The sequence below is a fragment of the Panthera tigris genome, chromosome B4 (assembly GCF_018350195.1).
Source record: "Panthera tigris isolate Pti1 chromosome B4, P.tigris_Pti1_mat1.1, whole genome shotgun sequence".
NCBI classification, from domain to species: domain Eukaryota; kingdom Metazoa; phylum Chordata; class Mammalia; order Carnivora; family Felidae; genus Panthera; species Panthera tigris.
Window position 1 is genome coordinate 21,416,827 of NC_056666.1, and position 14,443 is coordinate 21,431,269.

At 40.5% G+C, this 14,443-nt stretch overlaps 1 protein-coding gene across 2 annotated transcripts in view; it reads right to left on the minus strand.

Annotated features, from left to right (window-relative positions):
- CB4H10orf67 (chromosome B4 C10orf67 homolog) overlaps nucleotides 1-14,443 on the minus strand; it is a 162,650-nt gene that overhangs the window by 34,890 nt on the left and 113,317 nt on the right. For both annotated transcript variants that reach the window (XM_042991229.1, XM_042991230.1), the window contains one exon: nucleotides 2,337-2,424. In XM_042991229.1, the coding sequence (XP_042847163.1) occupies nucleotides 2,337-2,424 (88 nt within the window). The remainder of the gene's footprint in view (nucleotides 1-2,336; nucleotides 2,425-14,443) is intronic.

Here is a 14,443-nt window from a genome sequence, read left to right on the forward strand (position 1 = left end):
GTACAGTCTATAAAGAAAAGCGCCCTATCTGTCATGTGCACTATCTCATTCCCAGCACGGAGCATGGTGCTTGGTACATGTTTACACTCAATAAATATTTGTGGAGCGGATGGGCAGCTACTGTGTAGGGAACCGAGGAAAAATGTTAGTTACCCAATACTCACTCACTCAGCACTCCCTCTCTTCCTCTCCACCCCCCTCTGTTTTACTTCAATATTTGCTCTCCACTCTGACGAGTGTCTCGAGGGCCCGTATACTGTGTGGATGTATGGACAAGAATCAGGAGGCTGGAATCCCAGAGAGGTAATGGCATATGGATGGATTCTAGACCCGACGGGGCACCAGCCCTCCTCCACAGGAAGATAGACCCGATCGCTTGGGGGCAGGGAAAAGATTCTTCTCAAAAAAAAAAAAAAAGACTGGATCTATTAATATGCTTAGATCAGTGTAACTTTGAGATTTTAGAATTCTGTTTCATAAAAGCTGGCCAATTCACATTTGGAGCAGACAGTTTTACCAGGGAAATCCTAAAAAAGCCTGATGGTTGAGTAGCACGACAATCTCACAGGTCCTCTAGTATTTTATTTGTCTAGGTGATTCAACATCTGAAATGAGGATTCTTCCAATTGAACCTGTAACCTTCAGGGGCGCTTGGGTGGCTCAGATGGTGAAGCGACTGACTTCGATTCAGGTCATGATCTTGTGGTTTGTGAGTTCCAGCCGGGAGCCCCGCACCGGGGTCTGTGCTGATAGCTCAGAGCCTGGAGCCTGCTTTGGATTCTGTGTCTCCCTCTGTCTCTGCCCCTACCCTGCTCACACTCTGTCTCTCTCTCAAAACTAAATTAACATTTAAAAAAGTTAAAAAAAAAAAAAAAGAAAGAAACTGTAACCTTCAGTTGAGAAGAAGAAAAAACAAAAGGGGAAAATAGAGATTATGTATTTAAAAAAATTTTTGTAATGTTTTATTTATTTTTGAGAGAGAGAGAGAGAGAGAGAGAGAATGAGCAAGGGAGGGGCAGAGAGAGAGCGGGACACAGAATCCAATGCAGGCTGCAGGCTCTGAGCCGTCAGCCCAGAGCCCGACACGGGGCTCGAACTCACGGACCGCGAGATCATGACCTGAGCCGAAGTCAACGCTTAACCGACTGAGCCCCCCAGGCACCCCAAGACTATGTATTTTTATCTATGTACACCAGTCTAGGGACATTTCAGGGGAGTCAATTATTAAAACCTCAGCAAGCCTCAGATTACTAGCTATATTTAAATAAAATCGGACATAATTTAATGTTCCTTGTCAACATTCTTAAGTTCTTTCATCTCCTGCAGCAACTTAAATTTAGAAGACAGTTTTAGAGTAAAAAATGTTGAAAAACATTTTAAAAGAGTAATTTTAAATTGGAAGCCTCCTAAAGCAAGAGAATGTATTTTGTATTTCTTGTGCTCTTTCCCACAAACCTGACTTGTCCCAGGACACTTAGCATCCTGATGGGTATACAATAGCACTCACAGCATGCTAATTTTCTCATTATTTGAAATTTACTGGATATATTTATTTCTTTTGTAAAAAATTTTTAATGTGTATTTATTTTTGAGACAGAGCGAAACAGAGCATGAGTGGGGGAGGGGCAGAGGGAGAGGGAGACACAGAATCCGAAGCAGGTTCCAGGCTCTGAGCCGTTAGCACAGAGCCCAACGTGGGGCTCGAACCCATGAACCCTGAGATCATGACCTGAGCCAAAGTCAGATGCTTAACCGACTGGGCCACCCAGGCGCCCCAGAAATGTACTGGATATATTTCTATACTGGACTTCATTTACCTTTATAAATGAAGCTCCCAAATAAACCGTTAAGCAAACAGGTTAAAAAAATAGTCTCTTTTAAAATTGGGCTTTATCTCCAGGTGACTTCTAGTATGAAGATGAATGGCTTGAAACTAGAGATTCTTTTACCTCCCTTTGCCCTTTGCAAGTCACTGGATACTTGGATCTTGAGCTCTGATATTTCCTTCCATTCCATTCATGCCCACACGTGGTCAGACTGACAGATACCGCCCAGGGAGTGTCACCCCTCCGCGGAAATCTTCCTTGCCTCTGTTACAGCGCAACTATGTTGCGTTGAAACAATTTGTTCTCACGTCTATACCTCACATCAGATTGAGCTCTTTGGGGTCAGGCCCTCTGTCCTATGTCCTTAGTGTCTAGCAGAGTGACCGTCATGTACTATCTCCAGAGTCTATAAGCATAGGGGTTCAATAAATGTTAAATAAGAACAGAAAGGCATGTACATACAAATATCACCAAAGAGACCAACAGTATCTAAATATTACATGTACTCACAATATAATTGAAGGATGAATCAGCAAGTACTGCAAACTGGCGAAACAACGTGTGCCTAGTAAACATCTCATTTTTAAGGACATGAAAGCTGAAATAAAAGAAACAGTGAGATTGAAACGTATAGAAATCATAGGACAATGCAAATTAATATTATGTTCATGTCTGTGGTTAGGAACGACAATTTTCACTGTGAAAGAGATACAAGGAAAACATTTAAAATAGCAGTATTTTATTTTCGTCTTTATTTATTTTTATGTTATTTTTTATTTTTATTATTATTTTTTAATGTTTTATTTATTTTTGAGACAGGGAGAGACAGAGCATGAACAGGGGAGGGTCAGAGAGAGAGGGAGACACAGAATCTGAAACAGGATCCGGGCTCTGTGCTGACAGCACAGAGCCCGACGCGGGGCTGGAACTCACGGACCGCGAGATCATGACCTGAGCCGAAATTGGTCGCTTAACCGACTGAGCCACCCAGGCGCCCCTATTTTTATTTTATTTTTTAAAAGATTTTATTTTTAAGTTATCTCCACACCCAACATGGGGCTTGAACTCACAACCTTCAGATCAAGGGTTGCATGCTCTACTGACTGAGCCAGCCAGGCGCCCCTACTTTTTTCAAGAATTTTTTCTTATGTTTTATATTTGAGAGAGAGACAGAGAGCGAGTAGGGGAGGGGCAGAGAGACAGAGACAGAATCTGAAGCAGGCTCCAGGCTCCAAGTAAGAGCTCAATAGATGGGTTGAATAGTAGAATGGATACAGCAGAACACACGATTCTTAAACTGAAAGGAAGATCTATCTATCTATCTATCTATCTATCTATCTATCTATCTATACACACACACACATATATATATACACATATATACATATGTATATACACACATATGTGTATACACATATATACACATATATATACACACATATATATATACACATATACACTTTGTATATATATATATACACACATATATATGTATATATATGTGTGTATATATATTCATATATATGTGTATGTATATGTATGTATATGTGTATGTGTATGTATATGTGTGTATATATATATGTGTGTGTGTGTATATATATATATATATATATATTCAAAGTGAAGCCCAGAGGGAAAGAAAAATAAGAAACACCAGACAAGAGTATAAGAAAGATGTAGGTCATAGCTAAAAAGAACCACTTACATATAATTAGAATCCTAGAAAAGGAGAGGCTGATAGTTGATAGGTCTCAATATCTATAATGGAGGTCAGTACTCAATGCACTGGCATCATTAACACTGAGGAAACACATCCTCACACTGAGGAAAATAACTCCCAGCACAGATTTCTATACTCAGAGAAAATATTCCTCAATAATGAAGGTAAAATAAAGACATCTCCCTATAAAGAAAGCTGACAGAATTATTTGCCAGCAAACTGTATTAAGAGAAAAACTAAAGAGTGCTGATCCAGCAGCAGGAAAACGACCCCAGATGGAAACACACTGCACACAGGAAGAAACGAAGAGCTCACAGAGTAAAAATGTGGGTTAATGTAAGTGAATGCTGACTGCACCAAACAATAATTGTAATGTCTGATGGTGTTGAACATTCATATGGAATGAAAATGAAAACGTAGAAGGGGTTAAATGGAGGTAAAATGTTCTAAGTTTCTAGAATTCTTTCCTTTTTTTTCTTGAAGTTTAATTGACATACACAGTCCTATTAATTTCAGATGTACATTACAGTGATTTTAAGGTTCTAGAATTCTTGCGGAAGTATAAAATAGAAATTTGTAGAAGACTGTGACAAACAAAGGGTGTGGGTTAAAATTTCAGAAAGAGTAAAGAAAGAATAACTAACAAGTCAATAAAAGAAAATATGGAATAAAAGTAAGCTGATTAATCCAAAAGAAGGTGAAAATGAGAGAAAAAGAAACAGGCTGGTTAAACAGAAAAAACAATGTGTTAAGTGATAGATACAAACTCAACGATACCAGTAATCTCATGAAAAGTAAATGAAGTAGGCCAATTAAATAAATAAGATTGGCAAAACAGATTAAAAATCCAGTTCCACACTGCTTAGAAGAGACACATTCAATATAAAAACAAGATAGGCCAAAAGAAAAAAGCTGAAGAAAATGCACCATTCAATCTTAATCATAAAAGAGTGATATAATTTTATTACTATTAGATGAAGTAGACATTAAACCAAGAACATTTTTACTGATAAAGAGGAATGGCTCATAATGACACATACAAATGATAACTTCAGAAGAAGATATCATGATTCTAAATTTGTAAGTATTCAGCAACATAGTCATGAAATATTTAAAGCAAAAATTGAAGGAACTAAAAGAGAAATAAATCTATAAGCATAGTGGAAAATTTAATACTTCGGTTTCAATAGTTGGAACTGTGACAAAAATATAAGTATATAAAAGACACAATGAATCAACTTGACCTAATTGAAATATATAAAACACTGCACCCAATGATAGAATTCCTATTCTTTATAAGTGCCCATGGATCTTTTTTCAAAATCAACCATACACTGAGCATAAAACAAACATCAAAAATATTAACAGACTGAAATTATTAAATATTAACTCTGAAGTAATTCAGAGTAGGTTCTCTGAGCACAGTAGAATTAATCTAGAAACACAACTAGCAAATCTTCAACTATCTGGAAATAAAATTTATCACTTCTAAATAACTTATGCATCAAAGATGAAATAAAATAGAATTTAGAAAATGTTTTATACTGAACAATAGTATATAACATGTCACAATTTGTGGGATGCAGCTCAAGCAGTGCTTAGAGGACAATATATAGCCTGACATGTACATGGTAGAAGAAAAAAATCATATCAGCTTTCTTCTTAGGAAGGACAGCAAGTCATACACAAAGAAAGTAGAAGGAACAAAATAATAAAGTTAAGAACAGAAACTAATGAAAAGAAACCAAATATATGTGAGAAATTTAACAAAGGAAAAACGATTTCTTTGAAATAAATAATAAAGCTGACTCTTAACAAGATTGATCAAGAAAAAAGAAGAAAACACAAATTATCATTATCAGAAATGAAAAGGGGACATCATTAGATCTTACAGATAATTTAAGTGTATATATAATATGAGGATATTATGAACAACTTTAAGTCAATCTGACACTTTAGTGAAAAGGTGAAATTCTTCTAAAAAGACAACATAAATTATGAAATCTACTAAAGGTAGAAAATCAAAATAACTCAGTATCTATTTAATGAACTGGATAATATTTAAAACCTTCCTTCAGGGATCACCAACAAACTCATAAAAATATGTTCAATCACCATTCACCATCAGGGAAATGCAAATCAAAACCACAATGAGAGGGGCACCTGGGTGGCTCAGTCGATTTCGGCTCAGGTCATGATCTCGCTGTTTGTGAGTTGAAGTCCTGCATCAGACTCCACACTGCTACTGGTGTGGAGCCTGCTTCAGATTCTCTCTCTCTGACTCACCCCACCTCCCACACACTCTCTCTTTCTCAAAATAAATAAATAAACTTAAAAAACACACCATGAGACATCACCTCACGCCTGTCAAAATGGTTAACATCAACAACACAGGAAACAACAGGAGTTGGCAAGGAAGTGGAGAAAAAGGAAAGCTCATGCACTGTCGGTGAGAATGCAAACTGGTACAGCCACTGTGGAAAACAGTGTGGAGATTCCTCAAAAAGTTAGAAATAGAACTACTCTATGATCCAGTACTGCACTACTGGGTATTTACCCAAAGAATAAAAGAACACTAATGCAAAGGGATACATGCACCCCTATGCTTGTAGAAGTATTATTTACAATAGCCAAGATATGGAAGCAGCCCAAGCATCCATCAATTGATGAATGGATAAAGAACATATACCACGGAATATTATTTGGCCAAAAAAATTAAATCTTGCCATTTGCAACAACACAAACGGAGCTGGAGAGTATTCTGCTAAGGAAGTAAGTCAGAGATAGCCAAATACCATACGATTTCACTCATATGTGGAATTTAAGAAACAAAACAAATGAGCAAAGGGAATAAAGAAAGAGAAACAAACCAAGAAAGAGACTCCTCACTATAGAGAACACACAGACGGCTCCCAGCAGGGATGGGGTGGGGGGGAATAGGTGATGGGGATTAAGGAGTGCACTTGTAATCAGCACTGGGTGTTGTATGGAACCGATAAATCATTACATTGTACAACTGAAACTAATATAGCACTGTATGTCAACTAATTGCAATTAAAATAAGAACTCAAAAAAAAAAAAAAAAAAACCAAAAAAAACAAACCAAAAAACCTTCCCCCAGAGAATGATAAACATTAACTTCAGGATAGACGTTATATTGGAGGAAGAAAAGGCACTAGGCACCGGGTGGGCACATGGCAGCTACGAAGCTACTACTAATACTCTATCTTGTAGTGAGAATACACGTGTTCGCTATCTTGTTATCTTTATACTATAGTAGTATATCTTGAGTATTCTTCTGTACGTATTCAATGCTGAACAAAAAAAATGTTTTTAAACAAATAAAATAAGAGTAACATGTTTTTAGGGTCAGAAAGAGCTGTGTCCGTGCCTGAGACCTGCCACTCTTCAGCTACGTGAATTCTGCCAAATTCCTTCAACTTCTTTCGACTTCAGTTTCCTCCCAAGAAAAGTGGAGTTAGCATTTTTTTTAACTACCTCCTACAGTTTCAAGGAGGATCTGATGCACGTAAAATGATTAGCATTGTCTCTGGCACATCTAGCAAACTAAAACATTCATCGAATACGTTCACCACACTCATAACACGCTAACACACAACTAGCAGCGGCCATTTTGAATGCGTGACTCCCCCTCCCCCCGCGAGTAGATTGCTATGAGAGGGGATATGAATCTCTCTTGAAGAGAAATCGGTGACCTTTTTAGCCGAGGAGACGAATTGCCCAGCTTACTCCTTGTTCCTTTAGATGCTGCACAGTCGCTCCCTTGTCAGCTTGAAGTGTCGATCAGAGTTACAGCAAGTGGCAGCCAATTCCTACTTTTCCTCCTGCCAGAAATTCAACTAGTACACGCTCAATACATATTTGTTAAGTGAATGAATAAACAAAAGGACACATTAATTGTACTGTATGCTGAAAATGAGATAGAAGGCTGGCCTGGATTCTTACGTGCTTGTCTTGAACGGGTTATCATGAAGTTCTTGTCTTCCCTTCAGTCCCTGCAGCGGCAGATACCACATGGTCGCCCCGCCAAGAAAAGAATTCCACTTTGACCCACCTGGGTTGCTAGAAATGGGCCCCGATGAGCCAAGAAGTGGAAAATACAGAGGAGTCTTTCACGCTGACTGTGTTCCTGCTGTACTCTGGTTGCTAGGTCCGCATAAGAGGAAGGGGCTGCACTTCCTGGTTTTGATGGGCTTTTTCCTTCCTCTTCCTCTTCCCCTTCCCCTCCTCCTCCTCCTCCTCCCTTTAGTTTCAACTGTCACTGTATTGCAAGGTGGTAGAATCAATTACAAATTTAAACTACGTCTTGGTAATCTTTATTCGGGCAACAAGTTTTATGAAAAGCAAACTGCTCATTCAAAAGTCATCACGGAACAACTCAAAATACAGCACAAGGAGGATGAAAAACATGTCCCTGGCCCGTAGATTGTTTTCACTTTCTCACTACGTAAAATTCAAACTTTTCATTTTTAGGAGAGGTTAAGCGTAACTTTAGTAGACAGCAACACAGAAAGATTTTGCCACATTGACTAGTCTCCTTGATCAATTGCTTCTAGCTGTCTCCACTGAGATAGACGCATTTATAGAACTGGCCGTACTTGAGCCTTCTTTGTGAGCAGCTTTAGATCTGCAATGCACTTGGCCATCGCCTCCTTTTCCTGCTGTGTAAAGACGCTCTTTGCACCGCATGCCTCTCCACCCAGTTTATCATGTGTTCTTGTTCCTTTTGACCCATCACGTTCTGCACGGAGATGTGATAGTCCAGACGATTCTTTACCTCCTTGTATACTCTATGCAGCCGTTCCTGGTAAGTAGGCTCCAGTGTTATTCCTCTGGACGTCAAAAAGACAACGGCGCTTTTGAACTAAGGCCTGCTGTGACTTCTGCATATCATTTGTGTTCTGGATCTGTTTGTTGGAAGTCTGTTTCACCTCTTCTAGTTGGGCAATTTTTTTGCTCATTGTGTTTGTCAGCAAATTCTCCAGTAGAGGCACCACATTTGTTAACCACATAGATAAGCAACCTTATTGTTGACACGGCAGAGAAGATCTCTGCAGTAATCACATATATTTCTTTGGGTAGGAAATATAAGATAAGCTCAGTTCCAAGCACATAGGGTCCTGTTATGCCAGTCCTGGGATACAGGAACTGGAGGAATTCCTCGGGGACCAGGTGCCCAGAACTTTTCCTCCATTTTCAGGCAAAGGTGGTACAGGGGCGAGATTTGGCTGCCCTGCGTGATGGGCCTGTTGCCTTCCTATACCCCTGGAGCGAGGAGGGCTGCATTCTTCAGACAGGCGGCACTACCCAGGACGGGCATAGTCAGTGAGGGTTCACGAAGCAGTCTCCGTGTCCTAGGTGGGTTTTTTCCCCTCTTACCTTAGGAAGTGTGCAACTGTCAGTGATGTTCGTGGAGCTCACTCTCCAGCAAGCTTTGCTGGTACCTCGGCCGATGATTTCCTGCTCATCAGGCCAGTCTGCGGTGCCTTCAGGGAACTTTTCCACCATCCGCTGGGCCGGACTTACACATTCTGCCACGGTGTCTGAATCTCAGCCTTGAGGGGAGAACTCTTCCACATTTGTTCCTTCCATAAATACTTTTCCTCGGCCCTCGAGGCAGAAGCTGCTTCCTACATTGTGTGACTCCCCCAATTCTCTAGAGTTTCCTCTACCTCCTTTAGCAATTAACCACCTTCTATTAGTTAATACTTCTTGATATTAAAAATTTCCCTGTTCAGGTATGTCCTGATGAAACACCCCGATTCACCCAGCATGCTCTTTTTCTCTACCCACACTCACTCTTAGCTTTACTTATTTTTTTTTAATGTTTATTTATTTTTGAGAGAAAGAGAGAGTGACAGAGAGAGAACATGAGTGGGGGAGGTATACAGAGAGAGGGTGACATAGAACCTGAAGCAGGCTCCATGCTCCAAGCTGTCAGCACAGAGACTGATACGGGGCACAAACCCACAAACCAGGAGATCATGACCTGAGCTGAAGTCGGATGCTTCATCTACTGAGCCACCCAGGCGCCCCTAGTCTCATGGCTTTAAATAACACCTACACTGGGTGCTTGGCTGGCTCAGTTGGTAGAGTCTGTGACTCTTGATCTCAGGGTCATGAGTTCAAGCCCCATGTTGGGCATGCAGCCTACTTAAAATACATACTTAAAACACACACAGGGGCATCTGGGTGGCTCAGTCAGTTAAGTGTCAAATTCTTGATTTCAGCTCAGGTCATGGTCTCACAGTTTGTGGGTTCAAGCCCTGGGTTAGGTTCTGCACTGAGAGTAGGAAGCTGGCTTGGGATTCTCTCTGCCCCTCCCCCCTCCCTCTCTCTCAAAATAAATAAATAAACTTTAATAAAAAACTACATACATACATAACACCTATACTAATATATCTCAATCTATGTATGCAGCCTAAACTTTCTTCTGAATTTCAGACTCATATGGTCATGACTGCCTATCTGACGTCTACTCTTAGGTAATAATAGGCATCTTAAGCTGATATCAGAAAGTGAAGTGATTTCCCACTGACCACATGCCCCTGCAGGACAGGGCAGGGGGTGCGAGTTTAGAAGGGGTGCGCAGGGAAGATGTTTCTAGTAAGATGATCCTTGAGTGAAGACCTGAACTGAATGAGGGACCAAGCCATGAGGTTGACTGGAAGAACATTCCAGGCAGATGGAACGGCAGGTGCAAAGGCCCTGGGTTGGGAGCTTTCCTGTGTGAAACATGCTTGCTTGTCTCCGTGGCAGGCAACCCCATCTTTCCTGTTGCTTAGCTAAGACCCTGACATCCATCCTCAATGTCTTTCTCCTTCACCTTCTATGCAATCTTTCAACAATCCTATTGAGCCTACTTTCAAAATGTATCCAAAATGCAATCATTTATCTGCTTCCATCCGAGCCAAATCACCACCGTGTTTTGCCTAAGAATGGGTTATTATTTCCAGAACTCCTAACTTTACCTTGGGCCTCTCTATAATCAACACAGAGGTCAGAGTAATGTTTTTAAGATATAAAATCAGATTGGGTTTCCTCTTCATTGGCAAAGACTCTCCGATGAAGTGTTAGGGCACGAACTCAATATTCTGAATATTAACAAGTAAAGGGAGTCAAGCATTTATCTTGCCTTCTTTGTATAAACTATAGTTTAGGGTAACCAAATAGTTGAGGGAAAACTTTGTAAATAGAATTTTAGCTAATAAATGGAGACGGAAAGATAGAATTAGGCGATCACTAATTTATAACCCCTAATAAAATAGTGGATCATAGTTCACGGTCATTGATGGATGCTCAAATTATTTGGAGAAAGGTCAATAGTGAACCTTAAAATGTATGGATTCAGTAAAATAATGCAGCCACATTCACATCAAGTGTCTGATGATGTGATGCAGCAGGATAAATAACACTTCCAATGAAGTAGTCTTCCCTGAAATATTGAATGTAAATCTGATCAAGCCTCCAGATTTAAAAATAAGTCTGTAGAACATATAGGGGTAGGAGAATCGCTAAATGACCACACATACACACCCACACCCACACACACACACACACACACAGAGTTAGCCAAATCCAGAACGTGGGACATTCTAGACAACAAACGGGCATATTTTTTTAGCAAATCAATGGACAGGAATGTGGAACTGTTATGGGAGGGGGAGATTTAAGGGACATAACACTCAAATGTAGTGGTTCATCTTATCTGGATCTCACTTTAAATAAACAACTTTAAAAGATACTCTTGAGATAATCAAGAAACTTTGGATATGGTGAAATAATAGCGAAGAATTTATATTCCTAACTTTATTAGGTGTGATAATGTCACAGCAGACACGTGAAAGAGAACATTTTTTTAAAATTTTTTTAATGTTTATTTATTTTTGAGACAGAGAGAGACAGAGCATGAACGGGGGAGGGTCAGAGAGAGGGAGACACAGAATCTGAAACAGGCTCCAGGCTCTGAGCTGTCAGCACAGAGCCCGATGCGGGGCTCGAACTCACCGACCGCGAGATCACGACCTGAGCCGAAGTCGGCTGCTTAACCGACTGAGCCACCCAGGCGCCCCGAACATTTTTTTTAGTTAAAAAAATGTTAGCTATTCCCACGCAGAGCGAAATTCTGAATCTTCTACCTCATCGACTTGCCCCTCTTCATTCCACTCCAGCCACCTGGCCTCCTAACATCCTTTGAACACACAGGAAAGCTCCCAACCCAGGGCCTTTGCACCTGCTGTTCCATCTGCCTGGAATGTTCTTCCAGACAACCTCATGGCTTGCTCCCTCATTTCAGTTCAGGTCTTCACTCAAATATCACCTTACTAGAAACATCTTCCCTGCCCACCCCTTCTAAACTCGCACCCCCTGCCCTGTCCTGCAGGGGAACGATGTGTTGTATAAAATGTCATAACCGGACATTTTATATATTTACTTGTCTATTGCGTTTCCTCCCAATAGAAGGTAAGTTCTGTGAGGGCAGAGACTTGGTTATTTTGTTTACTGCGCTATCTCCAGAATCTACAAAAGTGAAACTAACTTTAATGGGCCTGCTGTTGGGAGTGTAAACTGTTATAGCCTTCCTGGAGAAGAACAGGAGCCTTTTTAACTGGACTAGGGTGACCATGTGATTTATCAACCAATTCAGGACACATCTGAGAATGAAAGGAAATGCTATTGATCATTATACCAGGCAACCAGCTTAAACCAGAATCAGCCCAGGCAAATCAAAAGGCGTGATCATCGTAACAGAACTCAACCACCTTACTCCATATGTACCAAAGGAAATCCTGGCAAGCCTTAAGAGGAGCTGGCGAAAACCTGACTGACCACCAAAAATGGAGTAGATTAGTAACACTAGGTAAAGGCATTCTATGGGAGCGTCTGGGCAGCTGTCGGTGAAGCGTCCAACTCTTGATTTTGGCTCAGGTCGTGGTGTCAGGGTCATGGGATACAGCCCCGCATCAGTCTCTGCACTGGGCATGGAGCCTGCTTAAGACTCTCTCTCTCTCCCTCTCTCTCTCTTACCCCCTTCTCCCTTTACCCCCTCCCCTGCTTGCATTCTTTCTGTCTTAAAAAAAAAAAAACAAAATTAAAATTAAATATTAAAAAAAGACATACAATGGAATATCATGCAGTGGTCAGAAAAAAATTTTAAAAATTAAATTTTCAAAAAGACACACTATGGAATATTATGCAGTGGTCAGAAAAAATGGGCTAACTGATATATACAGGGCACTATGGATGGAATTCTAAAAGAATAGTGTATCTTCAATTTTATAAAACCATAGGAATGACTTCATTGTTTTAGATACAAAAACGGAAGATAGGCAGGTGACTCTATCAGCTTGAGATTTCATTCAGTTTAACAATTTCATGGCAGGCGTCTATGAGATTAATCATTTTGTTGCATATACATTTGCAAAGAGGACAGTTTGGATCTTTCACACAATGTAACTTTGCTAGATGAAGATGACTGCTGGAGAAAGGATCTATTTCCAAATAACTAAAAGTATCCCTTCTGGACAGTAGGCTGGCTAAACTGGGGAGAGGACTTTGGGCTGAGATATTTAGGAATGGATAAATATACTCCAAGATTGAAGCCAACTTTCATTTGCTACAAAAGAGAAGCTGGAAAATTCAGACGGATCTCAGTTCTGAGTTTTGTTTGATGGTCTTAATAGCCTGCTCCCCACACTCAGCCTAGGAAACCACAAGAATCAGGGGAGAAAAAAAAATTGCTACACCCTTCAGAGATTCTGGACCGCCCTCCACGCCCTACCATGTACCTCCACACCTCTGTCCCGGAGAGCTCCCAGTTACTATTCATTTTGAATCCTGTGTCTCTGAACAGTAACTTCAGACTGACATCTACGTTTGGTTGTCCGCTTAGCTTTTTTCCCCCCTTCCTTTTCTTTCTTTCTTTTTTTTTTAATATATTTTATTTTTTAGAGGAGTTTTAGATTCACAGCAAATCGAGAAGGATGTACAGAGGTTTCACATATACTTCCTGCCCCCACACGTGGATAGCTTCCTCCACGGTTAACAACCAACCGAGTGGTCCATTTGTTACAATCAATGAACCTACGCTCATACACCATTATTATTCAGAGTGCATAGCTTACATTAAGGTTCAGTCTTGGTCTCGTACATTCATTTTTTTTTTTTTTTTAAAGTAGGCTTCATGCCCAGCACTGAGGCTAACTCGGGGCTTAAACTCACGACCCTGAAACCAAGACCTGAGCTGAAATCAAGAGTCGGATGCTTAACCAACTGAGCCACACAGGCGCCCCTCTATGGGTTTTAACAAATGTATAATGGCAGGTATCTACCTTTGCAGTGTCGTACAAGGTAATGTCACTGCCCCCGAATCCTCTATGCTCCACTGATTCATCTCCCCTTAGCCCAAACCCCTAGCAACTACTGATCCTTTTGCTGTCTGCATACTTTTACCTTTTCCAGAATGGCATATGGGAATCATAGCCTTTTCGGACGGGCTTTTCTTCAATTAGTAATATGTGAAAATTTCAGGTTCTTCCATATCTTATCATGGTCTGATAGCTCATTTCATTTCACTGCTGAATAATATTCCATTTTCTGCATAAAAGACATCTTGGTTGCTTCCAAGTTTTGGCAGTTATAAATAAAGCTGCCATCAGCACCCATGTCTGCTCGACTCTGGATTCCAATGCCCCTCACTTCCCACCCTGGGAAACTGTGTCTTGTATCACCATGAGCCGAACACTGGGAACTTCATGAGTCAACCCCACACCATCCCCTCACCTGTCCAGGGTCTAGCTTCTGAGAAGGCTTCGGGCAGCTGAATTAAGAAGAAGGGGCAAGACTCAGAAAAACCACGGAATGCCCAAGACTCCAG